The sequence below is a fragment of the Malurus melanocephalus genome, unplaced genomic scaffold (genome assembly GCF_030028575.1).
Source record: "Malurus melanocephalus ecotype Western Australia unplaced genomic scaffold, MMel_1.1 scaffold_350, whole genome shotgun sequence".
Lineage (NCBI taxonomy): Eukaryota > Metazoa > Chordata > Aves > Passeriformes > Maluridae > Malurus > Malurus melanocephalus.
The window spans coordinates 624,215-639,926 of record NW_026623582.1 but is presented as its reverse complement, the minus strand read 5'-3'; the positions used below and the strand labels follow the sequence as shown (position 1 = coordinate 639,926).

Genomic DNA, 15,712 nt, shown 5'->3' with positions numbered 1-15,712 from the left:
AGACTGTATAGTAGGTGAAAACATTTTAGCTGGTGTTCCAAAACTTTTAACTTACTTCATATTTAACCGTGGAAATGGCAACATCTGAGGAAATTAAAATTCTTATTGAGATATGAAAAGCAGGTTTCACAACGTAATCTATGAGATTCAGTCCATAGCGTGCATATTCTAACATTCAAGTGTAAATGTATGAGTTAGGCTTCATATATATTCTGCAGAATAATTCAGGTGCTTCTGAGCAATTACTTGTGCCACTCTGTAGTCAGATTTGTTATTACCAAGTATTTTCAATCATCTTTACTGAATTTCTTGGTGCAGCTCAGTCWTATTACAGTCATGCCAGTGGTCTAATAAAAATTCCCTGACAGATCCAATCTATTCCAGCCAATCAATGCTTTGAAAAATAATTAATTCTAATTTCTGGGATAATATGATACCAACAATTGAAGAATTTTGGAGAAATGCTTGGTATATGACTGTGATCAAGAGATCTGAAAGCATTCCATTGATTAAATTGGGCTCTTGAAGAACTACAGTTACTGGGTGCTGAATACTTAAAAGCAATTATCTTTTATTTCTTTCATTTTTAAGTTCATATATTAATTTGTCCTATGATAATAAGGGTCYTTGTCTGATTTCTACAATCAAGGGGAAAATTCCAAAGTCTTGCTTTATGCAATAATTATAACACAAATTATTAATCCACTTTCTTCAGAAGTCCCTTGAGATGTCAGTACATTAGCTTCTCAGTGACCTGATTTGGAGGTCATTCCATGGCTGTAATCCAGGGTACTTGGAAAGGYTAATTTCCAGATTAAATTGGCACTGAATTTTTGGATGTTAAGCATTCATTTTCCTTTAAAAGTGTGTCTCTCAAATTGCCGTCAGAAGTTATTCTTTCTCATAGGTTCCTATGAACAGGCAAGCCAGCCAGCTTAAAAGTAGATATTTTATTKCTGCAATAATTTTAATACCCCTTTTGCACAGCTTGTGCAATTTTACTTCATCAACAGAGCACTCTACTCMGAATTTCAAATTAAGATTTGGCTGTGCCTTGTAAAAAGATATTAATGCTTTCCACTACCCTGTCTGTGCTAAAAATAATACACTAATGCGTGCCAGAATTGCATTTGCCTTTTCCACAGCTGCTTTATTCTGGCAATTTAAAAAGTCTTACTATCAGGCGGTRCATGGAGGGTTTTTTCCAACTGTTATCCTATTTACCTTCAGCTCAGAAGTCTTTTATATTGTGCCTAAAACTGTAGCTTTGCAGTCTGTGCTGTCAGAATGCAACCCTTTTCTACAATGCACATGACTAAACCATCCAATTTTCTGTCAGTGTCTTTCAGCTTGATTTAATCTTCAATTCAGATGAGCATGCAGGCAGCCCTTTAGAAGCCTTTTAGCTCATCTGTGTGTAGTTACTACATAACTATTTAAATGTGGGCTTGAGAAAATGATAGATAATTCTTACTTCCTATATCCCTTTATCCTGTATTTTTCCTCCAAGGAGATGTAAGCAACTGATGAGTTCACCCTCTCTTTCTCTTCATTACATTTTCTTTACAAATGCCAATACACAAATACAAATTTTGTTTAATTCTGTAATTGTACATGGACTTACAAAGGAACGTTTTTTAAGTATTTTACATGTGYCTGCTTTTGCTTTTAATAGTATGGCACAATAGTAATAATAACAGTGTGCTAATGGTATGTAACTTTCTGTTCTCAACATATTCCTTTAGACACCGATGAATGTTCCTTCCAGAATATCTGTGTGTTTGGCACCTGTAATAATCTCCCAGGAATGTTTCGTTGTATCTGTGATGATGGCTATGAACTGGACCGAACTGGGGGAAACTGCACGGGTAAATCACTGYGTTTCAGAAATATATCAGCAAAAAGGGCAAAAAGGGTGGCTTCTTAAATATGCAAAGTGAGCRAAGTTTACTCTTAGATGTTTGGTGAATTATTCATAAAACTTTTCTTCAGTTTCAACTAAAATTCACTTGCTTTTGAAATTTTTTTCTCGTTTTTCATAGAAGGTAAAATTATTATTTTTTTGTCCATTAAGCAGATACATGAATGTAGACTTCCTATTTCAGATATCGATGAATGTGCCGATCCCATTAATTGTGTAAATGGTCTTTGTGTAAATACTCCTGGGAGATACGAGTGCAATTGTCCTCCAGACTTCCAGCTGAATCCTACTGGAGTGGGTTGTGTGGGTGAGTAAAAGCTTCCCGAATTATCACTTGAGAAATCACTTCTTTGAGGGAAATCRGGATAGAAAAAAATGAACTTCCATAGTGCTGCGTATTCTGTTCTATAGTTTTTTAGTGTTGTTTCTCTCAACATCAATAGCAATTAATGTACTTGAAGTGCCAATGACTTCAAGAGCACAGTGTTACCTGAATTCCTTTTTCTAGATTTGAAATTTCAGGTGAAGGCCTGCTGTTCCTCTGCCTGGATCGTTGTGTGCAGCTGTGATCATGTGTGCTTTTTATGTAGATAACCGTGTGGGCAGCTGCTACCTGAAATATGGACCAAGAGGGGACGGGGGCCTGTCCTGCAACACTGAGGTTGGAGTTGGAGTCAGCCGTTCCTCGTGCTGCTGCTCACTGGGAAGGGCTTGGGGGAACCCCTGTGAGACCTGTCCCCCTGTAAACAGCAGTAAGGAAACATTYTCCTGTTCTCCTGGCGAGCTTTTGTTTTAGAAGAAGGGGTGGAAAATGTAATTTTTGCCATGTTGCTATACATTTGTCACTGGACACAATTTCCCTGCCCCTGTCAGAGGGACAAAGGTGTGGAGCTGTGAATGACAAACATGACCTTTAGTCTCCTGTGACTTTCTTGGTGCCTGTTCTCACAGTAATAAATCAGTGCTAACTTTAAAAAAGGCACTTCCCTCTGTACCTTTAGGTAGTTTYGTGCACTTAATTTTGCTTTTACCTTTCTTCCATTAAAAAGAAATTAAGAAACTTGCAGATAAGAATGGAATAGATTGTGTCTATCTACTGGGCATTTTTGGTCAACAACTCCATGCTGGTAGGGAAATAAATTAATGTTGCTTAGAAYTCAAATCATGGCTTTAATTTGGAGGTGTTCAGTATTCTCCAAAGAAGGGTGTTGATAACTGTTATTTATGTCTAACTCAGTCATGAGTACTTTCAAAACTTTTACCCAGTGRTAGTTGTCAGAGTTGTAGAGCTTTGAAATTATTTAGTGAATAATGCARCAGCGATGTCAAGTGTGTTGTTCTTTACAGCCTCATAATAACAGGAATTCTAAGTTTAATACCTATTTTTATCGATGGTGTGACATCGATGGTGACATTTCATGYCAAAGACCTAGACTAAACAGAAAATAGGTGCCTCTGTAAGGACACAGTGTGGAAAAGTCAATATTGTGCCTGCCTTAAGAGTATCTGAGGTTATGGTAATAAAGCRGAACTCCTAATCCTTACGTTGTTTTTCTGTTAATTGAACACTTTATTTACTGTGAATAGATCAAAAACTAGAAGCCAGGTGATTGTAGGGAAGAACACTCATTAAAARCACAAGTGACATTTTATGATTCTGTTGTCATAATTTTATTTTTTATGAGATTGACGTGATCTCTCTTGTTACACTTTACTTTAGCTGAGTACAATACTCTCTGTCCAGGAGGAGAAGGATTCAGACCAAATCCCATCACTATTATTTTAGAAGGTGAGTTTCTCACCAAGTTTCTGACTGTGATAAATGGTAATAATTTWAAAAAAAAATAAAAGGGTCATCTTTGAAGAAAAACTGCATTTTTCAGAAATTGTATTTAATGCAAAGCAAAAACGCCTGCTAATGTGAATTGTAAAATAACATGAAAAGGCACACAGTAAAAGAATATTGGAGAAGTCCAACAACATTTCAGTAGGAAAATAATCTGCTGCATACCTTTTGTGTGCTTCCTTGCTATAACTGGATTTCAGAATTGAGCCCTGAAGGATAAGTCATTTATAAAAATTACAGCTTATCAGTGGAACGTGTAAGTGTCAGAAAATATTCATCAGACAAAGAAGTTCTGGTTTCAATAAATGGGCAGAAGTGAGGAACTAGATGCCAAATTCCTGTAAACAGCAGTGGAAAATGGGCTCAGTGAGCTGAAATTGCTTCTTAAGAGCTCTTTGGGTGGAAGAGAATGAACATCTTATCCATGCATTCCTGCAGTGCAATTTGGAAGCAAAAAAAAAAAAACACCCTGAAAAATCCCACATGACTGTTCAAAACTACTAGTTGGCAAAATTTCAGTGTAGTACTTACATTCTTTCTTTTCATTCTGGAACAAAAATGCAGTGAGTTGATTGATTTTTTTCATTCCCTCTTTTTTTTTCAGACATTGATGAATGTCAGGAGCTGCCTGGTCTCTGCCAAGGTGGAAATTGCATCAACACCTTTGGCAGCTTCCAGTGTGAATGCCCAAAAGGCTACTACCTCAGTGAGGAGACAAGAATCTGTGAAGGTTGAGTCCCTTGAAATCTCCTTCTCTGTCACAATGCAGTTATTATGAAAGCCCACTAATTTTTAGCCTTAAATTCATAAGTGGGTGTGGTATCCCCCACCCTTACCTAGAATCTTCCCTAAAATCTTTGTCACCAGTGATACAATTAGTGAAAAGATTGAAATGCAACAATTGGATATATTAATGTTTATTTCTACATGTTGGACCTCAGTGTATTCAGTAAATGTATATTCAGTATACTAAGGGGGTTATTAATGATTTCTGGATTTATTAATGATTTCTGGCTTCTCACTGCAACATCTTGTATCCCCTGCAAGTCTTACTATGCTTCCTRCATTTTGGGTGTGAGTCGCAGTTTAATTTACCAAGGTGAAGTAAAGTTAATAACTGTTAGAACCAAAATTGCAAATTGACCCAAAAACTAAAAAGTTACTAATTCTGCTGTGAGTACAAGATGGGAATGTCTTTTTTGAACTTGAATTGCTCCTATTTCAGTGGCAAGTTCAAGAACTTCGAGTTTATTTAGTGTGTTCTCTTGCACTTGAGAGGACTTAGGCTGGACTTAGAGGTTAAATCAGTGCTGTATTTTCTTTCAGTAAACCATTTTTGTTGTCTTACCATGGTTTATTATGGTTGTATTTCTCAGGAACATCTGCTTGTACTTGGACCTCCTCTCCTTGTTAACTGCAATATTTTTTCTTGATCTCTAGACATTGATGAGTGTGTGACACACCCTGGTGTCTGCGGTCCTGGCACCTGCTACAACACCTTRGGCAACTACACCTGCATTTGCCCTCCTGAATATATGCAGGTGAATGGAGGACACAACTGCATGGGTATGGAAATGTCATCTTTGCTAGAACTGCACGAATATCAGAATGTTTGGGGGCCTGACCCTGTGCTTAAAATCTCCTTTCAGATGAGTTCTGAAACCTTGTGTTCATTTTCACTATTTTCAGGTCTCTTATGTCATGTTGTTAGGAAAGAGATCCAGCTGGTTGGCATGCAGCATTCAAGGGCTCTTATTCCCTAACAGGGCTCACTGTTCACTGGCTTATTTTAACTGGTCATTTCCAAATTGTGGGGATTACCATACAAACAGATCTCATGAGTGTCTACACTTATTATGATTTCTTGGGAGTTCTTTTCCGCCTTTCTGCCTTCAAATGAAAACAGGAAACATGTCACATAAAGTCTAAAACCAAGACTGTAGATTATATCAATCCTTAGATTATTCTTAAATGCCAGTGGTTATGTTACATTCAGAAAACAGAGTTATTAACAGAAAACATTTCCTGGTTTGGTATGGGGTTGATATTTGCATAATATGATAATGTTGGTTACTTCGTAAGTGGTTTTGTTCTCTCGTCCAGACATGAGGAAAAGCTTTTGCTACAGAAGTTACAATGGAACATTGTGTGAGAATGAGCTGCCGTTCAATGTGACCAAAAGGATGTGCTGCTGCACGTACAACATTGGGAAAGCTTGGAACAAACCTTGTGAGCCATGTCCAACTCCAGGAACGGGTAAACCCTTCTGTGCTCACCCTGTTTTGTTCCTTTCTTTGCTTACTTGCTTCTTTGACKCATGAACCAAGGTTAAAACTTCATCCTAAAAAAACCCTTTACTGGGCAGTAATGYTGGTGTTGAAGATACTGGCTGAAAAGAGATGCCTCCTGTCTAGTCTGTCTTCCAGGACAATTAATTTTAGGAGACTGTAATTTAGTTCTTGATATTTGTCCTGTTAGAACTTGTCTATCAGAGCATCAAGACTAAGTTTCACTACTGAGAGTAGGAAACCTTTCTAGATTTTTCAGCTGAGTCTCACATCTGAGCATGATCTGCTTGGTTGCTTTCGCAATTCCTCTATTGAAGGTGAAAATTCTCTTCTGTAAATGGAGGTGAAAATAATAAAGGACAGTTAGTTCATTTTCAGTCAATCTTCATGGAGTTAATTTCCTGGAACAAAACACCCTTGAAAGCTCCACTCAGAAAAATCATTGGCGGGAAAATCAYCAACTTGGAGGGAAACCTCACATTCATTAAAAGAATCTTTACATTTGAAGAAAGAGCAAAGATGCCTAGCTAAATCTAAAAAACTTGGGTGCCTCTTTCATACAAACACGTTTTATAGTTTAATTGACTTGCCCAAGTTTACATGGTTTAGTGTCACTGAACCTAWGCCTCTGGTACTGCACTGTTTCTGATTTGGTGTAAAGAATGTATTTCATTCCAAGTGGCTTATCTTGGTGAAATGARGGAAACAACAGATAATGTAAGAAAGATTTTCCCTCACAGTAAAGAGGAGGAAAATAGGACTGAAAGATTAGAGAACAGCCTTTTCTTTTTCCTGCTTGAATAGGAGGGAGAATGAAGAAATGCTCCTAGCAGTCAGGAATGAGTGATGGAAGTAAGGMTTGAGAGAGGAAATACATATTTGCTACCACAGAGAACTCATTAAATTCTTTCCCATAGTCATTTATCTAAATATCATAAAATTGTCATCAGGGTGACAAAATGATGAGAAAAACACAGCAAACTGCTAGCAGGGATTCATGCAATTAATATTCTTGGGTAGAAGAARGAATTCTGCTTTTTAATTCGTGACACTTGAATTCTCAAAATTTTCTGCAGCTTTTAATGAATTGTTAAAACTGGAATTGCTTGGTATTGTGCAAGTAGCTATGGGGTTGAAATATTTCTTGAAATACTTCAATTTTGCCTTGTTAGTTCTTCTAAATTACTTTACTGTGTTTRCAGGCAAGGCTGAACCTTTGTCACTGGGAAAAGGAATTGTATGTGGGATCAAAAACAACTTCTGAGTGTAAATGGTTGAATGACGTTCTGTAATCAGTTTTCTGCAGTCTGAGTGGGGGCCACAAATCACAGATAGGGGCTGGTATTCACTGACCTTGACCACTTCCCCAGACTCAGCCCAGTGGCTCATTAMGAGCATTATTCTGCTCTGATGAGGATTATGTTGTTCCTCTTAAGTGTACTTCCCATGCCAATGCGTTGTATTTTTTCCCCTTGGTGAGCAGAGCCCTTTCTTCATTTTTCTGTATTTATGCTTAGCAATCAGTCTCTGATGGCTTTAAGCAGTAGAGTGTTTTATTTGGTTTTACACATTATGCAGATTGTAACCATTAACTAACAATGGACCAGGCACTCGTGGAAGTGTCCAGATACCAAACTTCCAGAAACCCTTTGAATTTTATGTCAGACTGATGTTTTTGTGAATTTTACTCACTTTTGGTAAGCATTTTTTTACCTTGGCCTCATGCCCTGAATGTGCAAATACCTGCCATGCACTTTGAAATGCTTCCTTGGCAGTAGTTTGGAAACTGAGTATTGAAAGATACTTTTTCTGGATAATTTGAATGTTGATATAATTTAAAAGGTGCTGAACAACAGCTGCATGGTTACTGTTTGCAGACTGTTCATTCAATCTGGTTGTGTCTTCATACTGGTATTGTTTCTCAATTCAACTTCATCCACCTTGCCTAGAAAACCATGGATTAATTTATTTTACGCATCACACTAAGCATTTCCCATCCTCCAGGTGGAAAAAGAGGATGCTGAAGGAGCATATTAAAAACATGTGGGGGTTTTGGAGCATCTCTTTTTAAAGCAAAGTGTCTGTTCTGCTCAGCACTTCAGTGGAGCTAATCTGAAGTAATCTCCACAGGAAAAAAAAAAAAAAAAAAGGTATAGCATTGTCAAAGAATCCTAGGTGTACTGGTAAATGATATTTATTTCTCGTATTTGAAAATACTGCTGTAGATTATATACATAGAAAAGGAATATTATATGCATAGAAAAGGAATAAACCTTAAGGAGTTCTATTAAAAAACCAAACAAACCAAAACCAAAATCCAGCTGAATGACTGCTTTTTCAAATCAGGCATTTTTTCATGAGCCAAAGACTGCAAATATTTGAGGAAAGTATGAATTACTCCTTCAATTTGCATTGTTTTATTGGCAGTCTGGATTTTGAGTACAAATTGTTGAAAAGGCAATTGCTCTCCTGAATAGATTTAACTTGAAACAACTCTTGAGTAGCTGAGAAGGCAGCAAGTRATTCTTGGGAGATTTATACATTCCTTAAAATGCACTTTTTTCTTTTGCTCTAGCTGAATTCAAGAACTTATGTGGGAATATTCCTGGCTTCACTTTCGATATTCATACTGGAAAAGCTGTTGGTAAGTTTCACCAAATCTATTTTAACTAACATTTGTTTTGCATAATGCTTTTGCACCTGCATAATGTTAACCAAAACAAACATTTCATATACTAGAATTGTTCAATTCATGTTGGAGTTATTGTGGTGACTTAAATTGAGACATTTTCACATAAATCYTCATGTAAAATATTTTTTTATTTCTACAGTTTCTAAAGGTATTTTGYTCACCTGCCATCCTAGCTCATGATTTTGAGATTTAACCAGTAAAATAAAMGGTTTTACCTTCACAAATATTGTTGGACTTCTCTGCACATTTGTAACAGTTTTACATCATGTCCAGTATTTATACAGCTCTATTTTGAGCACTTCCTGAGCTTCATACGCCATTTTCTGTCATAATGAGCATTTGTTTGGATTTATGACCTRTGTATAATTTCTGTAGATTAAAAGGAACATCTCAGCTCAGTTTTAAACACAGAAAATGAGAATCCAAGCAGTGTGTAAAGACATGGCAAACTGTACCTRAAGTAGCTTGTCTCCCTTTTAGACATTGATGAATGTAAGGAAATCCCAGGAATCTGTGCCAATGGAGTTTGTATCAATCAGATTGGCAGCTTTCGCTGTGAGTGCCCGACTGGATTCAGCTACAATGACCTGCTCTTGGTCTGTGAAGGTGACTTGAAATTACGGTATTTTCTCCTTAGTTGCCATAAGCTTATCCTATTTAATTTAATGTGATTTTTGAAATCTAAGACAGATTGTGAGCTTCAGTGGGGCTCAAGGTTATATAAATCTGTTTAAGTGCTTGTCTTTAATATGTATGCATGTGCACTTAATAAAATTTGTAGTTGTTTTCTGTCAAGCTCCTAAACAGGTAGTCAATTAAAAACTTTTAGTTTATTTTAAGGGAACAAATTTAATTCTTATTGTTAGAACTTTGCAAAGAAAAGTTTATTGTTTATTTTCTCCAACTCTCCTGCTACAGTTTTAGAGGCAGAGATACTCAGAGAAGCTAACAAAGTTTTGTGTGCCCTAAAGGCAGTAGTTTTGTCATTTGTTCAAGAATTTTGTGCTAACATGTGCAGCCTAAAAAGTTGCAAACTTTGCCACTTACTTTTTCAGTTCAAAGGCAAAGAGAATTTTTTTTTAATACAAAACCAAATTTATTTCGGCAGGTGTCCAAAATTGCAAAGTGACTTTGATRTGTGATAAATTTGATTAGTGGGTTCCTCGTTGATCCTAGAGGTGGCACAGATAGAATTGTGTTGATTTTGTTTTTGTGTGCAGTCCCAGCACACGAGGCTGGAGGTCAGGCTGTTCATGTCTTGTAGGGGAACCGAAGTTTCCTCTTGCACAGACAGACAGTGCAGTGTAAATCTGAGGCAGGAGTAGCTTCAGACTCTTGGTGTTTCAGATATTGATGAGTGCAGCAACGGGGACAACCTCTGCCAGAGAAATGCTGAGTGTATCAACAGCCCGGGGAGCTACCGCTGTGAATGTGCTGCCGGCTTCAAACTGTCACCCAACGGTGCCTGCRTTGGTGAGAAATTCCCCTCAATTTTCTCTCCTGTTTGTACCTAACCAGTGTGGGGGATATGTGTCCCTCAGCATAAGTTGTTTTCYATTACCCTGTGCATTCTGCTGAGCCACATTTCTCAGTAAAAGGAAAGAAMATACAGGGTAACATTCTTCAGGTATCAATCAAATCCTGACAGTAGTTTTAACCTCAAGATGCACAGGCAAGTACTTCCCRTAAAATGAAGTTCTGTTACGATTCAGATTTGCTTACAGATAATTTTGAATCTGGTTTTAATAACAATAATAACAGACTGTAAAAACACTATTGTGTAAAACGAGGAAATAATGAAAGCCAGTAACTTGCACCATCTGTTTCATGTTTTTTATCATAGATCGCAATGAATGTCTGGAAATTCCTAACGTTTGCAGTCATGGTTTATGCGTGGACATGCAGGGGAGCTACCAGTGCGTATGTCACAATGGTTTCAAGGCATCCCAGGATCAGACCATGTGCATGGGTAATTAAGTAAAATGCTTCTGTGTGTGTGGTTTGTTTGGCTGTGGACTCTTTGAACTGAGAGAAGATGAGTTTAATTTTTTCCCATGGTTATACTGACATTAACAGACTGATTCACACATTTCTGGATTTTTTTGTGAATAAAGTYTGAAGTTGTCTTTGGAGAGAAAAGAAACATCTTGAGGGAAAAACGCAAAACAAGTTTTCTCAGGATGGCTCCATGGTACTGAAGAAAAACTTCCACAGAAACACATCATCGTGGCTTATTTCACAGAGTTTTATAGGATGTATCTCAGAGTGATATGGCTTGGAGCTAAATAAACATATGTTTCAATTATTTAAATCTGTTGAGTTCATGTGTCATTTAAAAAACAGAATCCTCTTTTTATTGTAACTTCATACTAATTGAATGTGAAAACAATGATATGATAGAGATGATAGAAGAAATGATGGAAAAAYAAAAATGTTTTTCTTGTTCTTTTAGTTCATAATCAGTTCTGTAGAGTTTTACAAAGAAAAGGTGATGCATTTCAACTTACAACAGATATTTAAAACCTATTCATATTGTAGTACATATTCATATGTACCTAGAGTCTTCTTGTATTTAAACTAAATCACATTTGTCAGATTATCTGAGGAAGATATTTGGGAAAGTGACCTTATTTGACAATGCATAATTTTGAAGAACTAGCAGGACGAAATACCTTCCATATCCCCTTGACAATCCAGAAACTGGAACACAGAGCAGAGATAACTGAATTTTAGTGCCTTTTAAAAATGGATGTTTGCAAAAGTTTGTAAGCAGTCTTTGTAATGCTGGATGTAATACTGACATAATGTGTTCACATGTCTAAATTGAACTGTGAATTGCATTTTCAATGGCAATAATTGTAATTGTGCACAGACTGTACATTGACCCATACCTGGGAAAATCAGTTCCCACATGCAGTTTGTTTCTCCTTGCAGATGTTGATGAATGTGAACAGTATCCGTGTGGAAATGGAACCTGCAAGAACACGGTTGGATCCTTCAACTGCCTGTGTTACCCAGGATTTGAATTAACTCGTAATAATRATTGTATGGGTAAGAGACATAATCCAAGCTTTTATTTTTATTGCTGCTGCTTTGGAATGCCAAGGAGGATGGCGTGCAGTTAAACAGAAGAGATGTCAGGCTGTAAGGGAAGTTTATTGAGTGCAATAGCTTGTACTATTACCAGTCCTGGAGGTTAATCCTTACTGTCATGCTTTAAACTAATTTGTTTTTATTTTTTTTTACCAGCCAACTTGAGATAAAATAAATCCTACATCTCTGGGCCACTGGGGTGACCTTTCAGTTCACTGATGTTTCAATGCATCTCTTGACTCCTTTGTATTTCCTTGGTATTTACAGCACATCTTTGACTGCAGACACAGTCCACAGGCACTACTTGCAATGTGTTCTGTCCCACCACCAGTGCTGCCTCGTGAATGTAAAATCATTCCTTCATTTCACCATTTTGCTTGACACTTGCACAGGGTCTGAAAGAGGAAACAGACCAGCAGTAAAAAAGCCAGGAAATGTGATCTGTAACCTGCCAGTTCTGCCCTCCTAAAATGAGCAGAGTTATGCAGAGCTGACACAGGTGTTGAAATTTCCCATTCTCTAAAGCACAGGGCACCAGAATATCCAATGGGTTTGCACTGTTTGAATTCTTGGATACTTTATTTCCTACTTTAATTCCTGGGTACTTGTGATAAAGCAACCAAAACCTCCTTGGGTTGATGAGCAGACTCRTAAACCTCAAGATCTTATTGCTTGTGTAGAGAATAACCAAAAAAAAAAAGTGGGGGGCTTTACACTCCTTTCTGGTACAGAATGAAGACAGTAAAATCTAATGGTTCCTTTCAGCTTCAGGAGAGAACTAATACAGCTAAAACAAAACCATTTTTTTTGCCCAGAAAAGAAAAAAATAAAGTAAGAGTCTGCTGCATAGCACAAGTTCTTGCACCATCATGCAGATCCAGTCTCCTATTCATTTATTCTTCCTCATCCATATTTTTCTTTATGCAGTGCTTCTTTAAGTCTGCAATATTAAATTAACCCTACAAAATAACAAGCATTTTCAAACATCATTTTCAGAATTGTTATGAAGGAGAAAATAATTTTGTGGAAAGCAAAGTACGTGGTCCAAAACTTGATWTTGGCAGGGCAGGATTTTAGGAGGAAGCTCGAGTGCATAAAAATCCAGATAAAACCCAGATTTTATCAGATGTAGTAACTGAGGTAATGCTTTAAGCCTGGCAATTATAATACCCTGTAAAAAAGTGCGGTTTAACTAGAACATACACCTTAACGCTCGAGTGATAATCACTTTCCAATAGCTATTCCCTTGTTGCTGCAAAATTTACCTTTTCCACRGAAATATGTATTGAAACTTGAATTTATAACATGCTGTTTATAACATACTGTACATGCTGTGCTGGGACTCTAACCTCACTTCCGGGGTTTAATTYTGATCTTTTTTTAACAGATGTTGATGAATGCAGTTCCTTCTTTGGTCAGGTGTGCAGAAATGGACGGTGTTTCAATGAAATTGGCTCTTTCAAATGTTTGTGTAATGAAGGATATGAGCTTACTCCGGATGGCAAGAATTGTGTCGGTATGTATGAAACCACATGAGGATGGTCTAGTAGTGATAAGCTGAAATAAACTGTAGAGGGAAGCAACACGGTCTAAATATCTAAATAAAAATATCTTAAAATAAAAATATCTAAATAAAAGAGAATGATAGTGACTTAAATGAAAACACAATAACAGGCTTTTTTGGAATAGGTGTTGGTCTTCAAGCAGGTAATTGGCTTAGAAAAAGAAAATGAGTACAGAATCCTTCAGTCTTTTTCATGTTTTKTTACCATAAGAATTACAAGATTCTAAACCTTTTTTGGTTTCCTCTGCTCTCCAAAGATACCAATGAATGTGTGGCACTGCCTGGTTCCTGYTCTCCTGGTACCTGCCAGAATTTGGAGGGATCGTTCAGATGCATCTGTCCGCCGGGTTATGAAGTAAAAAGTGAAAGTTGTATTGGTAAGGCAAGTTGTAACTGTTGTTTCTGAACAATTCAGAAATACGTACCTGGTTCTAATTTGGTGCAAAGCAGTTGTATACCCTAAYGTTTGTGAATGTTTCCTGACTTAAAATCAAGGTGACAGGAAATAGGTATGAAAAGTCTTCAAGAAAAGGTTTAAAAAAATTATGGCAAAATCTTTTGTGCTACATTGCACTGTATTTAGGGCATTTATTTCTTCATTATGCAAACAAAAAGACTTAAAAAAAGAATAAGTATTTTATCTTTCATTCACTTAAAAAAATAAAATTCATGAATTTAAGCAAACATGCTCAATGAATTTATATTACTTTTACAGAAGGTAATTACTGGCAATCCATGAACTGAGCACTTGGTTTCAAAGGGAAATGAAATTTAAAGACCTTGATAAAATTATGGCACTTATGGAAAGAATCAGTTAAATTGGTTTCTTCTAACAACTCATTTCTGATTTTACCTTTTGTATAATGTCTCTCAAGTGCTAAGATTCACAGGAGACAGAGACTACAGCAGACCTGTGATCAATTTTTATGTTCTGGTTTGTTCATAGAGGTCTCACTTAAAGCCCTGAATGTCATTCAGGAGCTGAGTGTCACTCACTGAGCTAAGATTTGCTGTGGCAGAAAAAAAATCAAATAAGTCCAATAAATTACAATTCTCTGTTCCAATACAGCCAAGCACAGGACTCCTGTGAATTTATTGGGCATTTAAGATTTGACTTACTGCCATCTAATCCTTGTGGTTGCAGAARCAAGAACCATTTTGAAATTTTTGTCTTGAACAATAGGATTTATTTTTCTAAGCCCCAGAGTTCTCTCAGCTACTTGTATCATGCCACCAATATTCCATTTCCCTGCCAGCTTCATGRTTTCTCTTGGCAGCAGCTGACTCCATATGATCAATCATGTTTGAGGTGAATTCAAATTACCTACAGTTCTAAAGTCATGAATATAAACGAATTCTGGGTTTCCAGGAATGTTACTTTACTTACAGAGACCACTTTATTACCCTCTCAGAATCTCTTTTTGTTTTTGAGAGCATCTGCCAGACAGATYTTTGCCCAAACTGAATAAAAGGGGCTTGCTTCTTTTGTCATTCTGCCATGTGTCCAGAAAATTTGAAACTGGAGTTCCTAGGAAACGCCCAGATGACCACATGTAATTGCACTATAACGTAGATTAATATTTTGACAGTTCTTGCAGCAAATGTTCCCCATTAATTTCTATTGATGTATGCAAACARGAATTCATTGCTTCTGTCTCTAATGTGAAGGTTGGCACCGGTTAGATTACTTTTTAAGCTCAGGGTGATTATATGCRGGAGAAACCAGAACAAGTGGGGCCACAGAAAAATTCTTAGCTTTCACCTACCCATGTGATAYATTCCCTTCCAATTTTTAGGAATAAAGGGGAAATGAGTTGTTTACTTCCACAGGCTGGCTACTTGCTTCTCCATCATGGCCACAGAAAGAGTTTTAGCATCAAGACATTCACTGAATTAATAATGAGCACTTCAAAAGAGCAATTTTCTGTCCTGTGCAGCTGATTGGCTGAGCTTTGTTTATTAACAACTATCACATCAACTCCTCCAAAATAAACTGACTAGGAATGCTTCACACAGTAGGAGCCTGTCCATAGGAATCTACTGCAGATTTCAGTCAAATGCCAGATTGTGCTGCAGTGATTTGTCCACGTGCTAATAGCAATTTCTGGAAATAGGACTCAAGGTAATATTTCTTAGCKTTCCCACCTGACTTCTTCCATCACTCCCCTTACATTTTCCTAATAGCAAAGGCTGTATTTCCACTGTTTCCTTATCTGCTAAATACACAGTCATTTTCTAAAACTCAGTATAGTAGAATTTCAGTTAGTATCAGTAAAAATGTTGCTGAATTTGAGACTCAGCATCCATG

The 15,712-nt window shown here is 37.0% G+C and overlaps 1 protein-coding gene across 2 annotated transcripts in view; it reads left to right on the top strand.

Moving 5' to 3' along the window:
• The window catches only part of FBN2 (fibrillin 2), a 117,455-nt gene that overhangs the window by 80,770 nt on the left and 20,973 nt on the right, over positions 1–15,712 (top strand). For both annotated transcript variants that reach the window (XM_057378242.1, XM_057378241.1), the window contains exons 35-48: positions 1,746–1,868; positions 2,106–2,228; positions 2,512–2,673; positions 3,642–3,710; positions 4,372–4,497; positions 5,208–5,333; positions 5,871–6,023; positions 8,631–8,699; positions 9,228–9,353; positions 10,095–10,220; positions 10,591–10,716; positions 11,682–11,798; positions 13,228–13,356; positions 13,662–13,781. In XM_057378242.1, the coding sequence (XP_057234225.1) occupies positions 1,746–1,868; positions 2,106–2,228; positions 2,512–2,673; positions 3,642–3,710; positions 4,372–4,497; positions 5,208–5,333; positions 5,871–6,023; positions 8,631–8,699; positions 9,228–9,353; positions 10,095–10,220; positions 10,591–10,716; positions 11,682–11,798; positions 13,228–13,356; positions 13,662–13,781 (1,695 nt within the window). The remainder of the gene's footprint in view (positions 1–1,745; positions 1,869–2,105; positions 2,229–2,511; positions 2,674–3,641; positions 3,711–4,371; positions 4,498–5,207; positions 5,334–5,870; positions 6,024–8,630; positions 8,700–9,227; positions 9,354–10,094; positions 10,221–10,590; positions 10,717–11,681; positions 11,799–13,227; positions 13,357–13,661; positions 13,782–15,712) is intronic.